This window comes from Euprymna scolopes, chromosome 37, assembly GCF_053919585.1.
Source record: "Euprymna scolopes isolate OS-2025 chromosome 37, ASM5391958v1, whole genome shotgun sequence".
Taxonomy (NCBI): domain Eukaryota; kingdom Metazoa; phylum Mollusca; class Cephalopoda; order Sepiida; family Sepiolidae; genus Euprymna; species Euprymna scolopes.
This window is the reverse complement of record NC_136518.1, coordinates 59,798,926-59,815,983: the sequence shown is the minus strand read 5'-3', so window position 1 is coordinate 59,815,983 and position 17,058 is coordinate 59,798,926. Positions and strand designations below refer to the sequence as shown.

The following is a 17,058-nucleotide window of genomic DNA, read 5'->3' as shown; positions in this document are numbered from 1 at the left end:
ACCGAGGTATGCCGCCTGGGTATTAACTTGGACGTCCATGCTCCTAGGCCTTTCCATCCAGCTTTTGGGTGGAGCAATTTTATTGCTTGTTGCCTGAGGCGCCCCTATTGGGGAATGCCAATGGGTATGCACATTGCAATTTTTTCTAGACCAGAGTGCCCCTCCTTTAGGGGCGCTGGCTGGATATCCCCATCTTCCGACCTCGTGTCACAGCTTTCTGAGATGGGTAGCAAGTTATCTACTTATTATTTGAAGTCAATTTTGCCCACTATATACAAAAAAATAAATAAATAAAAAATGGTGTACTGTCAAGCCATCCAGCACATCCTTTGGTTTGCAGATGGGGACAGCCCCTCAATTAATAATAAAAAAAAAAAATTTAAACTGTAGACAATGAGGAATTCATAAAAAATATGATTAAAACCAAAAATTTGTATTTGCAGGCCAGCACCCAGGATAAAAAGGGCCCATCAACCTATTTATACAAGAAGAGATAAATAATGGTGTAAACCTTCATATCTCTGAAAGTGGGACTCCAGCTATGATAAGTGAATCCATAGTCAACCATAAGGTCTTGATGAAAAAGGTCCTGGCGTCCTATTTCATCATTTGTAGCAACAAAAAACAAAGTTGCAGAATGAGCAGCAAACACCGTAGATTTGTCGACTGGAGCTAGGTTCAACATCAACTTCGATGATGTGTAACCATGTCTTCAGCTGACCTCCCAGGCATAATCACTAATCTTGGAGTGATTCTGAAACTATTGCTCCATGTATAAATTCTTCTGTTTTGTGGTGGGCAGTGTGGTCAAACCAACAGTCTCCTCTTTAAAAGAGCTTGGCTAGGGCAGAGATGATCCTGCATCCTGTCCAGATTTGTGCATTGGAGACAAAATGGTGCCAGCAGACCTGCAGAATTCAACAAAAGCAGTATAGGTGAAACATGATAAACTTCTTGAGATCCACAACACTCATTGGCCAAATCTCCGGCCATAGAAAAGGACCATTCAAACAAGCATCTAATAAATCTGAACTTTCATGTCTATTGTGATCTCAGGATACGACACGACCACAAGCAGGGTTGTAAGCGAGTGAAAGCATGCCAAGCATTGTTGATGCAGACAATGATGTCATCACTAAACAGCATGAATAAGATTTTACCTCATCCTCGTAGATTTTTATGCATTGCTGATGCAGAATTCATAAATACTAGCATTTTTTATTACGCCCTGTTAACACTAAAAGTATACAACTTTTGTGGCCATTTTTATATGTACACAATGGCATGGAAAATCCATTTCTGGCCATGTTTTTGCCAAATTAAGTACAATTTTTTTTCTCTCTCTCTCAAAATTCTCACTTTTGAGAATTTTGCAGAGAATCTTAGTGATGTGAGTGATGAACATGGTAAAAGATTCCATTATGATATTTCAGTGATAGAGAAACGTTTTAAAGGAAAATGGAACCCTGGCATATTGGTAGACTACTGTTGGAATATAAAAAGGGAGGATGACACTCAAAACAAGAAGGTTAAGGGGGCAAATGTTGTTTAAACTGATAAGTCTGTGTTTTTCATTCATAACCAACAGTAATAAAATATGGATTATATAGTACATAAAAACGATGCCTAATCTAGAGAAATAAAGGCCAGATTTAGTATCAGGATACTTTTCTTACACCAAAGCAGATCTTATATGACATGTACATTTTTTTTTAAGTTAAAATTCACTGCACAATGTAATCACCAACAATTAAAATAAAAACAAGCTTGTTGAACAATTCTACAGAATATAGTTTATTGGAAGAATTAAACAAAGTTTTTACTTACTCAGCTTTACTTAGCATTTCCCTGACCTCATCTTTCTGCTTCAGTTCATGCTCCAAATCTTTCGTGATCCGTTTATGATGGGCTTTTAGTCGGTTCACGACAGTTCTGCAAAGAAATGAAATGCACAATCAATGTCATACGAGGGACGTGCAATAAGTAATGCCCCTGACCCACTTCCAGTTGTCTGATCTAGCTGAAATCTAGCATGTGCAATAATTTATATCTCTACGGTTTATGTGGCAAATTACAGCTCTGAACTAATTGTGGTTTCTGTTTTACAGATGTTTGAATTGAGTCAGGTGTGTAATGGAGTCTGTTGAATCTCGAGCAGTGATCCGTTTTTTTTGTATTTGAAAGGACACACACCATATGAGACTTTTGATGAAATGAAAGAAACTTATGGTGATAATGCCCCATTATATGACCTTGTAAAACGCTGACATCGTGAATTCAAACATGGCCGGAAGTCTATGGAAACAGCTCTCAGACCTGGTCGCCCCACCTTCTGCCATTGATGAGGCATCTGTCCGTCAAGTTGAGGCTGCCATTACTATTCGCCAAATAGCCCAAGATGTCAAGATTAGTACAGGGTCTGTGGATGACCATTTGCATATGCATAAGGTGTCTGCCAGATGGATTCCCAGGTTGCTCACACCATTCCAGAAGCGAGAACGCGTCGAGTGCTCGAGGATGAATTTGGAGATGTGCCAAGAAGATGAGTCAAAGTTTTTCAAAACACTGATTACACAGGATAAAACCTGGGTCCATCACTATGATCCAAAGACCAAAGCCCAGTCAATGCAGTGGAAGCACTTGGACTCACCACCTCCAAACAAGGTAAGGGTGCAGCCCTCCGCTGACAAGGTCATGCTCACAGTCTTCTGGGACCAGGACGGAGTAGTGATGACAGATTTCCTGGCAAAGGGTACCACAATTATATATTATATTAAATACAGGAGCCTATTATGCTTCACTTTTGAGGAAATTAAGGGAAGCTATCAAAATCAAGAGGCGGGGCAAGATCAGCAAAAGTACCCTCCTCCTGCAGGACAACGCTCCGGTCCACAATTCGCATGTCGCCAGATCAGAAGCACGGGCGTGTGGTTATGAAATATTTCCCCATCCTCTCTACTCTCCTGACCTTGCACCCTCTGACTTTCACCTCTTCCCAGCCATGAAGTTGTTTTTGAAAGGAAAGCGTTTCCCAGATGATGCAACCTTGATTTCTGAAGTCACGTCGTGGTTGGAGGACCAACCTGGGGTGTTCTACAAAAACGGTTTCCAGAGCTGCATCAAACGATGGAAGAAATGTATAACTCTGTGTGATTCCTATGTAGAGAAAGACTAATAACTGTGCCAAGTTTTGTTGCTCCACTGCTAAGGGAAGTGGGTCAGGGGCATTACTTATTGCACGCCTCTCGTATTTGGTTTAATGCCTGTTTTATAAGTTGGCATACAATGGACAACTTCTAAAAATTCACTTCTAAAATAACCTGACCAGTTCTTTATCTCTCAAGTCCATTTTTATCATTTCATCCTTTTTGGTTTTTGGACTTTCCCCTATGGTGAACTGAACCTGCCATGAAAATAATGATAGATTTAGGCACAGATAAAGAGTGGGGAGAATTGTTGATAGTAGTTGTAGTTAGGTGAGTGATTTTTGTGAAATATGGCAAAGGGGAGGGGGCATAGATTGAAGCTCAGACGAGCACTTGCCATGAAAATAATGGAAGAATAGAGACAGGCCCACAAAGTCTTTTCTATGGGCGGCAGGGCAGAGAAAAAGGCCATCACCTATTAGGTTTTGTAGCTTCTACCTAGATGTGTAAACAGTATTCCATTTTAAGACGTACTTGGCTCTTATATATGCAGACGATTAAAGAATTGCATCGGTAGTGAAATATCTACTGAAGCTGTTGTATGATCCATTCATTTTTCCGGCGATCTTGGCAACAGATTTAATGCATTGCATTTTAGATCAGAAATGAAGGTCACTCACAGAAGCTTGCCAAAGCTTGTTTCAAATATGAAAATCAAGATGAGAATAGTAGTTTGAATATTATAAACAACAGAAGAGTATCAATCCACATCTCAAAAATTTCAAACCATTGCGCCGTTATTTAAGTATGTAAATAAACATCCACAGTAAAAGGTCGAAGAACACATCATCCAGCACATCTAAATTTTTACATTAATGAAGACATTAATCTGTAAAAAAAAAATATGAATAAACTAGTAGGGAGAGCCGACATTGCCTGGGATTGAATGATGATCAACAAATGTTTCACACTCCCATATTTTTATTGTCATCGAAATCTGAAATCGCTCATTTTCCAATCAAATTGATTGATTGCCTGCTCTAGTTGGGGACTCATCCTGATGAACTAGGAGGACGTTTCACATACCTCCCTGCAATGACTTAGTCCACAATACATTTTAGTCTACATTGCACTGTAAAGAACCCACTGTTAATTTTATAAAAGTATTTTTATATATAATGGCTTGAATTAAAGTTTAAAATGCAAAAGCCAAGTCTCATGCTTCAATTACACTCTAAATTCATTTTGAACGCGCCCTGTCATATCAAAGAACTCACTGTTGCTTTTATATGCAGGGCCTTTCTGCTTCAATCTTCTCAAATGCACTTGTGATGTTAGGCTGTATAAGGGATTGACTTGGTCAAAATTGCCTGCTTTTTCATCGGATTTTTTTGATTATCAATACTTCTCCAAGACATTCCAATACCAAACTTATCTAAGAACACTGCCAGATACATAAAGTACATTTGTGTTAGATTTAATAGAAATCAGCCCAGCCATTTCAGAGTCCATAGAGAACGAATGAACTCACACACACACACACACACACACACACACACACACACACACACAGAGGCAAAGTACCTTTTATATAAAAGTAGAGATAAAAATACTTACACGTTGTTCGATTTTTCAGCTTCTTCAAGTTCCTTGCAAACATTTTCTTCTTCAACCTGAAGATCAGCAATTTTATTTTCACATTTTTTCAACGCTTCACTAGAAATTGAAAATAAATAGAAGGATAATGTTTTCTTTTTTTCATTCCATGCTAATGTGTTCATATGTTCACGCAAATAAAAGAGCAAAAAGAGAATTTTTAAAAAAATATCCAAGTATCTAATATACACATCTATCTATATATAAAGTAGTAGCATTCGTGCGTGTGTATGTGTGTGTGTATAATTCTCCTATAGCCCGCACTAATGGACCAATGCTGACCAAATCTGATATGATGATGGTCTCCAATCTAGAGATGGTGCACACCATTTTTCAAGGTCAAGGTCAAAAGTTAAGGTCATATTTAGTTCAGCTCTTCATGAAAACCCACACCTAGAGATGGTGCACACCAAGTTGGGGGCTTGTCACCATCCCAAGGGCTGCCACTATGGCGCTGGTCAACTTCTTTATGAATTTGAATCAGCTCACCCTCCTCCACCCAATCCCCTCAACCAATTAAACAAATGTTAACTATTGTGATTCTTTGTAATCATTTTAATTTTTATGTGTAACAATATAAGTGTCAACTTTGATATAATCTATTTGCTTTGAAGTTACGAGTTAGAGTTCAGTCCCTTTAGGAAGTAGTTAAAAAAATTTTAAACATCGTAAAACAATAGTTGCTCTTACAACATCCAATTTTTGCAAAGGTGTCGGCGAAACAGGTACCCGAACATACTGCAAAGTCCTGCGCAAAGCGTGGTTATCTTTGCTAGTACGTGTATGTATATGTATATAATTAAATATATTCAAAAAGTATCGCAAAGCAAAAACACAACAGCTCTCTCTCTATATATATATATATTTCTATATAAATAAAATGAACTCATTTTTTCCCGTCTGATTTTGACATTAATAGGATTAAAAATCAAGATATTTCATGCAAATATAATATGCACAAATGGCAGAACAATATCTGAGGTGTGTTATAGGCTTATTATTTCTCAAATTCCTCGATAATCTTAGATTTCTATACTTTTTCTGCTGAGAAGTCACGGCCAAAATCGGTTAAGATCAATGGAAGTGGTAAAATATTTTCTCTCCTTTAAATTCCTCCTCCCCCTTCCACCACTTAACACCGTTTGGGGATCATTCACAAGGAACAGTTGAGAAGAGAACACCGGTTTGGCTTCGTAGTTCTTTCATGTGAAGTTATTTAAAATCACTAAACTAAGCTGCAGTGCTCTGTGGCGTAGTGGTTAGCGTGCTGGACAATTCATATTATATTTTCACGTTCGCGCCGACCTACCGTGGTCGTTTTTTTTTTTTTTTTTTTTTCCTAAACAACTGGAATGGACTTTTCTTGGTGGCCGAACTGTTAACGTTGCAGATGTTTTTTTTGTTTTTTTTTTCACACTTTATTTTCCTACTTTTACTCATGACTCCGGGTTTGATCCTTCCTACTTACCTACCATAACATTTTTTAAAACTCCCCCCCCCCGTCCCGGAAACAAACACTCAGGCAACGCCGGGTACCCCCGCTAGTATATATATATTTTATTTATTTATACAAACATTGATGGCTATATATGTGCATACATGTTTCTGTAATCACCCGTTATTGGGGAGATTACGTCTTCAAGCCAAGAATTTCCCTCGAAAACTGAAACTCAAGATACAAAAACATTTTCTTATATTACTTACAAAATTAGAATCTTGTCATAGAATAGGGGTGGGGTTGGTCTGGGGGAGGATAAGCAAGGATTCTGATCAATTCATTTATCTCAGGCTTTTATTTTTTCTCATCTTAACTTCGGTAGGGACAATTTTTTTTTTAAATTCTTTTTATATCCTTAAAATTAAGTATCTACTCTCCGGTATAGCATTGTAAATTACTTGAGAAGTCCGCCAATATGTTGCCTATAACCAACGGTCAAACTTAAAGTGGTCAGCAATTCCAAACGACCACCGAGTATGGACAAAACGATATTTTCGATTTTCACACACGCATATTTCGGAAGTATACATAGATACAAATACAAGGGATAGATGCACACCTTTTGTATATTCCCTTACACATACGCACAGAAACATAAAAATGCAAGAAAACCAAAAGATATAAAATGCAACAATACAGTATATACATGCAAAAAGATATAGACTCGCATACATCTGCATACATATATACATAGATATACACACATACATATACATCTACACATACACATCCAGATATTTACACGAAACATAAATACATATCCATACATTATACATATATATACTTATACACATACTTACACCCACACGCATATATCTACATATATAACCATATACACGTATGCATAACATATACGTATACATAAAAACATATACATACATATCACATTTACATCCACACACATAGACGGAGGAAACTATTTTGACACAAAACACAAATAAAGCTATGATTTATTTATCTAGATAATTAAGTCATTTAGCATGAAATTTCCACTAAGTTATTACATATATAGCGGAAAAAAACACATACCCTCTCACAAAAAGTTGTTGTTAAGCCATGACATGGAAAAAATGGCTTTACGGATGATAGATAAATTAAAATAACAGTTTTGATTATCGATAATTATTGAGGGTATTCTGAGACAAAACTTAAATAGGATCACTCCCAGACTTATACACTAAAATTCTGTAAATTTTAAAGAAAATCTGTTCAGCCGTTTCGGAGTCTATAAGGAACAAATTCACTCAGATACACAGGTAAAGTTGCATTTATATAATTGTAGAGATATATACATATAAAAATTCACTTGTCATTCCTGTTTTTAAAAGACAGAATCGCTCGATCATCGAAGACAAGATGCAAGGAAGCAAAGTCCACAGAGTTTTATAATTATAACGAGATACTGGATCTCTTTGAATTCTTCAGTAATACCTTTCTGCCTTGACACGAGAAAACCACTACACAGAGATGATCTTAACTGGATTAATTATTTATCTGGAAACGTTTCTCTGACTGGATTTATGCTGACATTTTTTTTTATTTTTGCTTAGGACAAATACATTTTTCTATTTCAAGAGTGGCTCTTACAATCGCCTTTAATTTGAGGGATCTGAATTAAAATTTAAGAATACAGAAACTACACAAAAGTTATTCAGTCGCCACAATTGGTTTTTAGGGATGAATGGCATCTGAATGTTTTTATTTTGCTAATTTTTTTTTCAAAACAATTCATCTTGAAATCACTTACCGTTTGTCAGCGACGTCTTTTTCGGTTTTCTCCAAATTCATATCTAAAAGGTTGAGATGGTGACGTAATTCGTACATTTGTAACCGTTCTTCTCGGGTAAATTTTTCTCGAATCGAAGAGGTTTTCCCCAAAGGAACTGACCTAGTGAAAGAAAGAAATGACATCATATATTTGAAAACATAACAAGTACACTACGACGTTCAATAAGTAATGCCCTTTACTCATCTCAATTGTCTGATTTAGCTGAAATTTTGTGTGTGTAATGACTTATATCTCTGTGGATTATGTTTCAAATTACAACTCTGAACTACTGGCGGTTTCTGATTTGCAGTTGAACTGAGTAAGATATGAAATAGAGCCTGTTGAGTGTCACACAGTGATCTGGTTTTGCATTTGAAAGTTTGCACACCATAGATGAAATGAAAAAAACTTATAGTAATGAGCCCCATCATATGACTGTCATGGGAGAAATGCATAACTCTGGGTTGTTCGTATGTAGAAAAAAACTAATAACTATGCCAAGTTTCATTGCTCTACTGCTATGAGAACTTATTGAAGACCCTTCGACCAATCATTTAGCAAATAAGTAAACCATCACTAAGTTCAGGGCCTAACTAATAAAAACAACAACTTTTAGGAAAAAATCGACTTTATCCATCAACATAATCTCTGTCTAGAATAATACACTGATTCCAACGCTTCTCTAATAATTCGATGCTTTGTTTTGTAGAAATATTTATCTTTGACCTCAGTTTCTAATATCACTTCTTCATTGGAACCAATTCTCTTTCTCTGCAGCATTCTTTTGAGGTCAGCAAATAAATAGTAGTGGCTGAAGTGCAAATATGGCGAATTCATGTAGTTTTGCCAACACTGCGATTGACTTTGAACAAAGTGCGCTGTCTTAGTTAAAGAGCACTTATTCTTCTGGCGGACCTGAAGGAGCTTGCCCCCTATATTTTTCTTTATCTTCATCTTTTTTTTTTCAATTTTTTCAGCGGATTATTATAAAACTAGCCTGGATGCCCAGCATTGCCCGGGTGTTTGTGGTGTCTGTTGAGCACAAAAAAAAAAAAAAGAAAAAAGTGGTAGTAGGCAGGCAGGCTCGAACCCGTGATGCTAAGGTGGAAAAGAAAGATATTCAGACATAAGTTTTGCATCGGTTTTCAGCCGGAAAAACGAGCTGCTAGGGGGGGTCAAAATCAAAAAATTGGTATGTTGGGTTGTCAGATTTTTATCTGTTTAACTGTTCCACAAATGCGCATGTGTTCTGATGACAGATTCTTTATGTTAAGAATAAGTAAATTTGAAAAACCCTTTTTAAAGATTGTGTCAAGCCGGCCTAATGGTTATCATACTTGACTCACTGTCTTTAGGTTTTGGTTTCGATCTCGGCCTGATATTTTATTTATTTGTTTCACTTACAAGAAGTGAACTGTTTAGAAAAAACATAATACTCGCATCCACATATCTCAGTTTCTGTAGGAGTTAAAATATATATACATGCATTTTATGGCCAGGCAACACCAAGCAGCCTGCTAGTAGTCAATAAAATCATAACTGCTACAAACCATTTAGTTAATTACTACAAAATTGGTAACTCTGGTTTAATTTAACAATTGTATCATTTTTTTTCTTTTTTATGATGAGGCACTCTGATACTCACATAAAACTGCTTAGAGACAAATCTGAAAGATTCGCTATGGATTCGTCCCAAGGGATTTCTTCTTGGTCAGGAGAAGATGAAGAGTTAACAAATGAAGAAATGGAATCACTTGAATTAGTCATCGAAGCATAATCGATTTCCTCTTCATTCCAGTCTTCAGATTTTTCTGTGGAACCAGCCATATCCGGCAGATACGCAGCCAGGAAATCCTCAGATGATGAATGAAGGAATTCATTTGTGCCACTGCTCGACATCGTTCTTGCAGGAAAATGTTAGAGTTCTTGCTTCTATAAAGATAAAACAAAGAATTTATTTTTTTTAGATCGAAAATTTATTGTATCAGATATTAGTTCAAAAGTTTTAACAATATTTCTTTATATTGCTTGTATTGATCGGACTATTGTTCTTATCTTGAATGTTATTTGTGCACTGTCTCAGTCGAATTGGCCTTCGACCGTCTTCAGGCATGTTGTCTGAAAAGAAAAGAGAAAACTTTTCTCTTTTCCTTTCCAAACAACAACCAGCATGCCTGAAGACGGTCGAAGGATAATCCGATCAGAACATTGTACAAATAACACTCAAGATGAGAACAGTAGTCTGATCAATACAAGTAATCTAAACAATTAACCATCATCTAAAAAATGAAGAACTATAATATTTCTTGTATTTTGTTTTCTGAATTTTCACTTCATAGTCTCCAAATTAAATATATTTTAGTTGTTCAATGATCAAAAGTTGCACATAGTAAGTACTTTAATGATGATGGACATTCAGTATTTTTGTTGTCACTGACATCGCTCTAGCAGGAAATTGGAGATTTTTAACTAACCACATTATATACTAGTGGGTGTACTCGCATAATACTTAATCATCTGTTGTGATCTCGCATACATTTGTAAACAGTTTTACATTTACTAAAAACTCTGAAAGATCTCTTTGAAAAAGAAAACCCCAATAATATCCTAAACTTCTTAAAAAAACAAAAAGAAAAAAAAAGCGAATCTTTACCACAAAATATAAATCTCTCTCAAGCAAATAATAACATTGAAACATTACTCAAATATTCTTAATGACAACCAATCTTGAAAAACAACCGAACATCTGAAGACAACCGCCCCCCCCACCTCCTCCCGAATGTAAGCAGTAAAACCTGCAAAAAATGTTAAATGGTGTTCTAATCAATAAATGTCGGTGTGTTACTTATGGAAAAACGGTTAATTAAACTGCAGAAGCACCTGTTAAGCCACACAAGTTCTATAATTTTTTGTAAACTGCATTAAAAACTATGTAAAACAAAAAAAAAGCCTTTCCGACATTACCCCCCCCCCACTTGGTGTGCTTTTCTTCTTTTTCGTATAAGTTTAAATGTTCCACAAAAGTTTTGTACGACATGTGAAAAGGCAGTTCTCTACGTGAAGTCACATTCAACAACTGTCGTTTATGCTGCCGCGCGCATGTGCGTAGCATAAACGGAAGCTGTAAAATGTTAGAAAGTAGTTCCCGGGTTCAGGGGTTAATACCATGCAAACAGTAAATTTGCCCCAGGTTTGATTATCAGATTCGTTCTCAGCGACCTCGATTACCCCATAAAAAGCAAATTAGAGTGGTCGGTGTTCTGTTGTAAATAATCTGTATATTTACCCAAAGAAAATTTGAAAACATTCAACTTATACAACAATACAACAAAAATCAACAACAATAAAACAATACAACAAAAATCAACAGCAAAAAAAAAAAAAAAATACCCTTATACATAGCCCAAAGAAGGTCGATATGCTGGTTAAACAACCCAACCAACTTTATCATCACCATATCATATGAATTTGAAGATTCTATTGTTGTCATTGGTTTCCCCGATATTTTTCTAGTCAGAATTCTTTTTGGAAAGACATTCGGATTACGGAAAGTATTATGTGAGGGTTACAACATTCTAAGTGAAAGTGATTTTTGTGGAACAAACTGGATTCACACCTGGGAAACCCAGGGCGTCAGTCTGTGTTGTTAACCACTAGAACGCCGTCACCTCTCATAATACTTAATAATTGGTCACAGGTTTCATATTTCTGCCTTTGTTTTAGCCTTAGATATAAAATTATCAAATAAGATTTTTTTAAATTGGACTTTAATAGCATAGAAACAAACATATGAAACTTTGATTCTGACTAGCCAATTTCATTTGTTTATCGTCCAATATTATTAGCACTAGGTTAAAGTACTTCACTCTAGTGTATTTAAGTAATCTGTAAAACATAAAACATCTGCCTGATTGAAAATCCATTTTTTTTTTATTAATGAATTACTGAAAGCATGTAGCCACACAAGAATAAAGATTAATAAGAATATGTCGACAGTTGGATGACAATGAATATTATGAGAGGCTTGCAAATCTCCACATACATCTATTCAATGACATTTTGGCTGCATGTTTTTCTTGATATTTTTATGGAAGTCGCACCAGACAAGGATTACTTACTTATGGACTTATGTTACCCTGCTGAAATAATAGCGTGATTATTTAGAAAGCCATTCTTAACATGGGAAAGGGTGTTTTGTAACTATTGTAACTATTCTGTACTTTTACCTAACAATTTTATAATCAAAATCATGGTTTCATGAAACTGCTTCAAAAAAAAAAAAGGACAAATTTGACCTTAAAAAAATGCTAATCTGTCAAACTTTAAAAAAAAAATTCAAATTTTTAAAAATATGGCCGCCACATTCTGTTGTGTCGAATGTCGTACGTTTAATCTAATAAAAAAATGATAAAAAAATTTTCTGGTTGTATTTCAGCCTTTGGGTTATGGCTGTCAAATACCTTACGCCGCTAAACTACAAATTTACCAAAAAGATATCGTGAAAATTCAATTTAATTTGAAAACACTATTTAAAAAATAGCACAGTAACATAAAGGCTTAAACACCATTCTTTCTTCTATGTAGATAAAGAATTTTTTTACAAGTAGCATAGAAATATCCATAGGACACCTTCAAATAAGAGGAATTTTCACTAATGACACAAAAATTATACAAAAATTTAATTGTAAAGAAAAAGAGGATTTATTTTATGAAATCGAAAATTAATAAAGTTCTGATAAAGTTAGAATTTCTCATTATCGATAAAAAATATTCAAACATGATCATTACGTCCGTTCCTTTTTTTTTGGGGGGGGGGTGATAATTTTGCAAAAACATTTGCTGACTAAATCATTATTTGTTCCTTAATCAGTTGCAATTTTTAAAAAAATTCGGTGCTAATGCAAAGAGTGATCCGCGCTATTTTTTAAATCGTATTTCCAAGTTTGGTGCTAATGCAGAGAGTGATCCTCGCTATTTTTTAAAAATCGTATTTCCACGTTTAATTAAAGTTTTATGATATGTTTTTTTTTTATTCAATTGTAAGGTTAAAGTACAGAATAGGTACAAAACACCCCCCTCCCCATGTTAAGAATGGCTTTTTAAATAATAACGTTATTATTTCAGCATGGATCACTCTCTGCATGAGTACCAAAAATTTTTACATAACATTATTTGATCATAAAGAAGAGGAAAAACAATTAAATATGCCAGATTATTTTAGGGAAAACAACATTTGTTATTTAATAAAATTTCCTGAATCAGATCATATTGCGAACATTTTAATACTTAATGCTTCTTGTATTCCGATTTCTGGATGTTCACTTCATGATATCCAAGTTAAAAGACGGTTTAGTTGTCCAACAAACAAACAAAAATGGCATATCTGCCAGCAACACCATCTCAAACAAAAGAACCATATTTTTGCTAAATCTCTTTCAACTCAGTGCAATGGATTCTATAAAGTTCACAGTTTTGTTGTTATCGAGCAGGTGAATCATCTAAGTGTGAAGCTACAAATTACAAATCATTTGTAAACCTTAGGTTAAGAGTTCAAATCAGCCTCACTGCAGCTCACTTTTTAAAATAAATTTTTACTTTGAATACTCCTATGAACAAACAGCACAAGCGATTCGTAGTCATAAATTTGGTGCCTATCACAATAAACCTATGTGATTGTCGAAGCAGATCTACATTGACCAACCCCATGAAAATAGCACTGTTATGATTCATACATATCCTAGAGTGGCCTCCGGGCCTTGATAAGTGGTGACTCCTTAATAAAAAAAAAAAAAAAATCTGAGTGACAAGTCCCACCCCGTAAATTTTTTTAACCCTACTACTAACCCTAAAGTACTTGGTAAAATTCAGTTGTAAGTCACACTTTTCCAGAGGTTGAAGTTTCAATCCTCAATGCGAGCAACTCTCAAAATACAATTGTGAATTACTTACGACTTCAATCAAGTTATGGCTGAAGGAACGAGAGCATGCTACCCTGTGTAGTAAATAAAGGGTTCTGTTCGAAATTGCATGCAGATTTTCGAGTTGGACAGAAAGATTTCTGAGTTGAACAAGATACACCTGAAGAAAGTTGGAGGTTACATTGTCCGAAACATTATGCAAATAACACTCAAGATGAGAACATTTGTCCGAATAATCCAAATGATATGAAGAATTTTTTGTTAAAAAAAATTTGACTCGCGAAAGAGAGTGCAAGTTTGCAGCATGAAAATGGTCAATGGGTCATGCATCAGAGAAGCTTTAAACTCTTATTTCTAAATATACATTGGCTAATGAATTGAGAAAAGGTTTTGGTTAAAAAATGGTTAGTTGCTGCAATATATGATGAGGAGTTTGACCCATTCAAAGGACTGATACTCCTGGTGACCATATTGCAGACCAATAAAAATAAGATGTGTCTTGCAATGGGCTATCATGAATTAAATACCTATGTTGATGCATTCACAGGTGATGCAGATGTCTGCCCAGATAAATATGCGAATCGAGACAGTAGCAAACAAATGTATCTGTTACAGACTTCAATCAGGCATATTTACAGATCCATAATCAGAAATTCCACTGGCCATACCAGACTAGTATTTTAAGGATAACGATATTGTGTAACTAGGTTAGAGTTCAGCTTGAACGTGGCACATCTTATAATGTGGCTGCGTTAGCCCAAGATTAGAAAAAAAGAAAAGTAATGTCAGCATATATCGATGACATATTAATGAGGGTGTGGTGTCAGCATAATCAGTGAGGAAGTATCTGGACATGTATGGATTAACTATTAGGTTGGTGCATAAATAATGTTTTTTTTATATATAAGTTGAACCCTAGAAAACAACATTATTTTCTGCACCAATGTAATAGTAAGAATTTGGAGAAGTTTGAGAGGAGCATGATCAATTGCGATGGGGAAGCAGTACTGTGGGCAGCCCTATAACTATGATATGAAGATGTATCTTCTCCTTGTGTGACACTTTTTTGTATGTAGATGGCTTCGAGTGGCGACAAACTTTATTAAATGTTGTGCCACAACTGTTATGTAGGACTGGAATGGCAAAGTTAGCAATCCTCTTCTGGATAGTATGTTAGCAGACACACTTGCTCGAGTACAATAATCCGATTCCATTCAAGAAAAGTGGTGCATGGGTACAAAATAACTGAAAGTGTGGTTGGATGCAAGCTTGCTGGCTTTTAATGTTGATGGGGCCATCATCAACGATATCTACTGGTTGTGACTGACAAAGGATACTTAAAATATAAACATGACAAAGCTAAATGTCTTGCTAAAAGGATTAATGCACACACTTAAATGGAAGGCCAGTTTGTAAAAAAATAATAACAAATATTCTTTGTGCGTACCAATGGATAACTAATGCTCTCATAAGAAAGTTTTGCTCGTGCACAAAGGCCTCAAGATGCTCATAAAGCTGAGATTAGGCACGGTAATCTTACTTGTAAGGTTGGTTGTTTTTGTTTTACAGCATATCAACCTTTTTCAGGTTATTTAATGTCGAATCTAGTTATTTTGAGGAACGATTTTTAATGGAGTACATTTTTTTTAAGTCAGATTCTATTTAACCCATAGTTGGGACCCTAACAGGTACTACCACTCCGGGTCAGAGTGGACCTGGGAGCAATGGCAATTAAAGGATGGCTCCACACTTCCCAAAGCCCGCAAGGTGGGGCCTCACCATCGGATATAGTTTTAGGTCATATCCAGGACCTACTTGTAAAGGAGTACAATATTTTGATTGATGTAGCACTAATAAGCTCAGACCAGAACTGAGCAAACTCACTGGAAATAGTTTCTTGATTGTGGTTCCATGATGAGAAAAGAAAAGTTGAACCCACACAGCAAATACATGCTTTTGTTACAGAAAAGCTAGCACAGTTGAACAAAGTTCGTCAACATAGGGGACACCCTTGATGGTTTGTTTTTTTTGTTTTATGGCCCATCAACCATTTTTGGGGTCATTTAATGTCGAACACAGTAATTGTGAAAACAGTTTTTGTGCTCCAAGTTCTTTATATGTTCAAATATTTCTTCATGATTTTTGGTTTGCTTGTTTCCGAAACATCAACCATTTGCGGGTCATTTAATGTCGAACCCAGTAATTGTGAAAACAGTTTTTGTGCTTCAAATTCTTTATATATTCAAATATTTGTTCATGATTTTTGGTTTCCTTATTTAATGTTGAATCCAGTAATTTTAGAAAAGGGTTTTATACTTCAAATTCTTTATATCTTCAAATATTTATTCACAGTGTTTGGTTTGGTTGTTTTGTTTTATAGTACATCAACAATTTGCAGATCTTTTCTTCATTGTTTTACAACGTTTCGGCCAACTATTCCTCTGGCCTTCGTCAAGTGGTAACCACGACGGGATAGGAACTCGGAATCTCCTGACTGCATCCACTGTAACTACTGCCTTCCGTAGTTATTGTCGGCACACCAAGTAAACCTCTGGCTGGCTTTGGGTAGGATTGAAACCGTTATCTTCAGACAATTCTCACCTGGAACTGTAGAGATTCAACACCTCTATCCACTGCGCCATGAGCCTCGAAGGGCGATCAAGATTGAATTTTTTGATCTTATAAATTCATGTTTATTTATTATCTGATCTTCCCATGGTCAGGTCCGTACCGAATGGTATATACATATTATTTAATTGGAATTCATTATTGAGATGAGTATTATTTATTAAATTTTTATTTATTGCGGACTATTATTCTCATCTTTTCTTAGCTGCTTCACGACGTTTCGACCAACTATTCCTCTGGCCTTCGTCAGGTGGTAACCGCGAAGAGATAGGAACTCCAAATTTCCTAACTGCATCAAAAATGTGATGAGACGACAACAACTATGGAAGGCAGTAATTGCAGTGAATGCAGTCAGGAGATTCAGAGTTCCTATTCGTCGCGGTTACCACCTGACGAAGGCCAGAGGAATAGTTGGCCGAAACGTCGTGAAATAACAAAGAAAAG

General features: G+C 35.8%; 1 protein-coding gene across 3 annotated transcripts in view; it reads right to left on the bottom strand.

The window, feature by feature from the left end:
• The window catches only part of LOC145261207 (cilia- and flagella-associated protein 74-like), a 2,330,915-nt gene that overhangs the window by 2,309,735 nt on the left and 4,122 nt on the right, over positions 1-17,058 (bottom strand). For all 3 annotated transcript variants that reach the window (XM_080119545.1, XM_080119548.1, XM_080119547.1), the window contains exons 2-5: positions 9,714-10,000; positions 8,048-8,188; positions 4,764-4,862; positions 1,828-1,932 (exon numbers count right to left, since the gene is read on the bottom strand). In XM_080119545.1, the coding sequence (XP_079975671.1) occupies positions 1,828-1,932; positions 4,764-4,862; positions 8,048-8,188; positions 9,714-9,967 (599 nt within the window). In that variant the 5' untranslated portion in view covers positions 9,968-10,000. The remainder of the gene's footprint in view (positions 1-1,827; positions 1,933-4,763; positions 4,863-8,047; positions 8,189-9,713; positions 10,001-17,058) is intronic.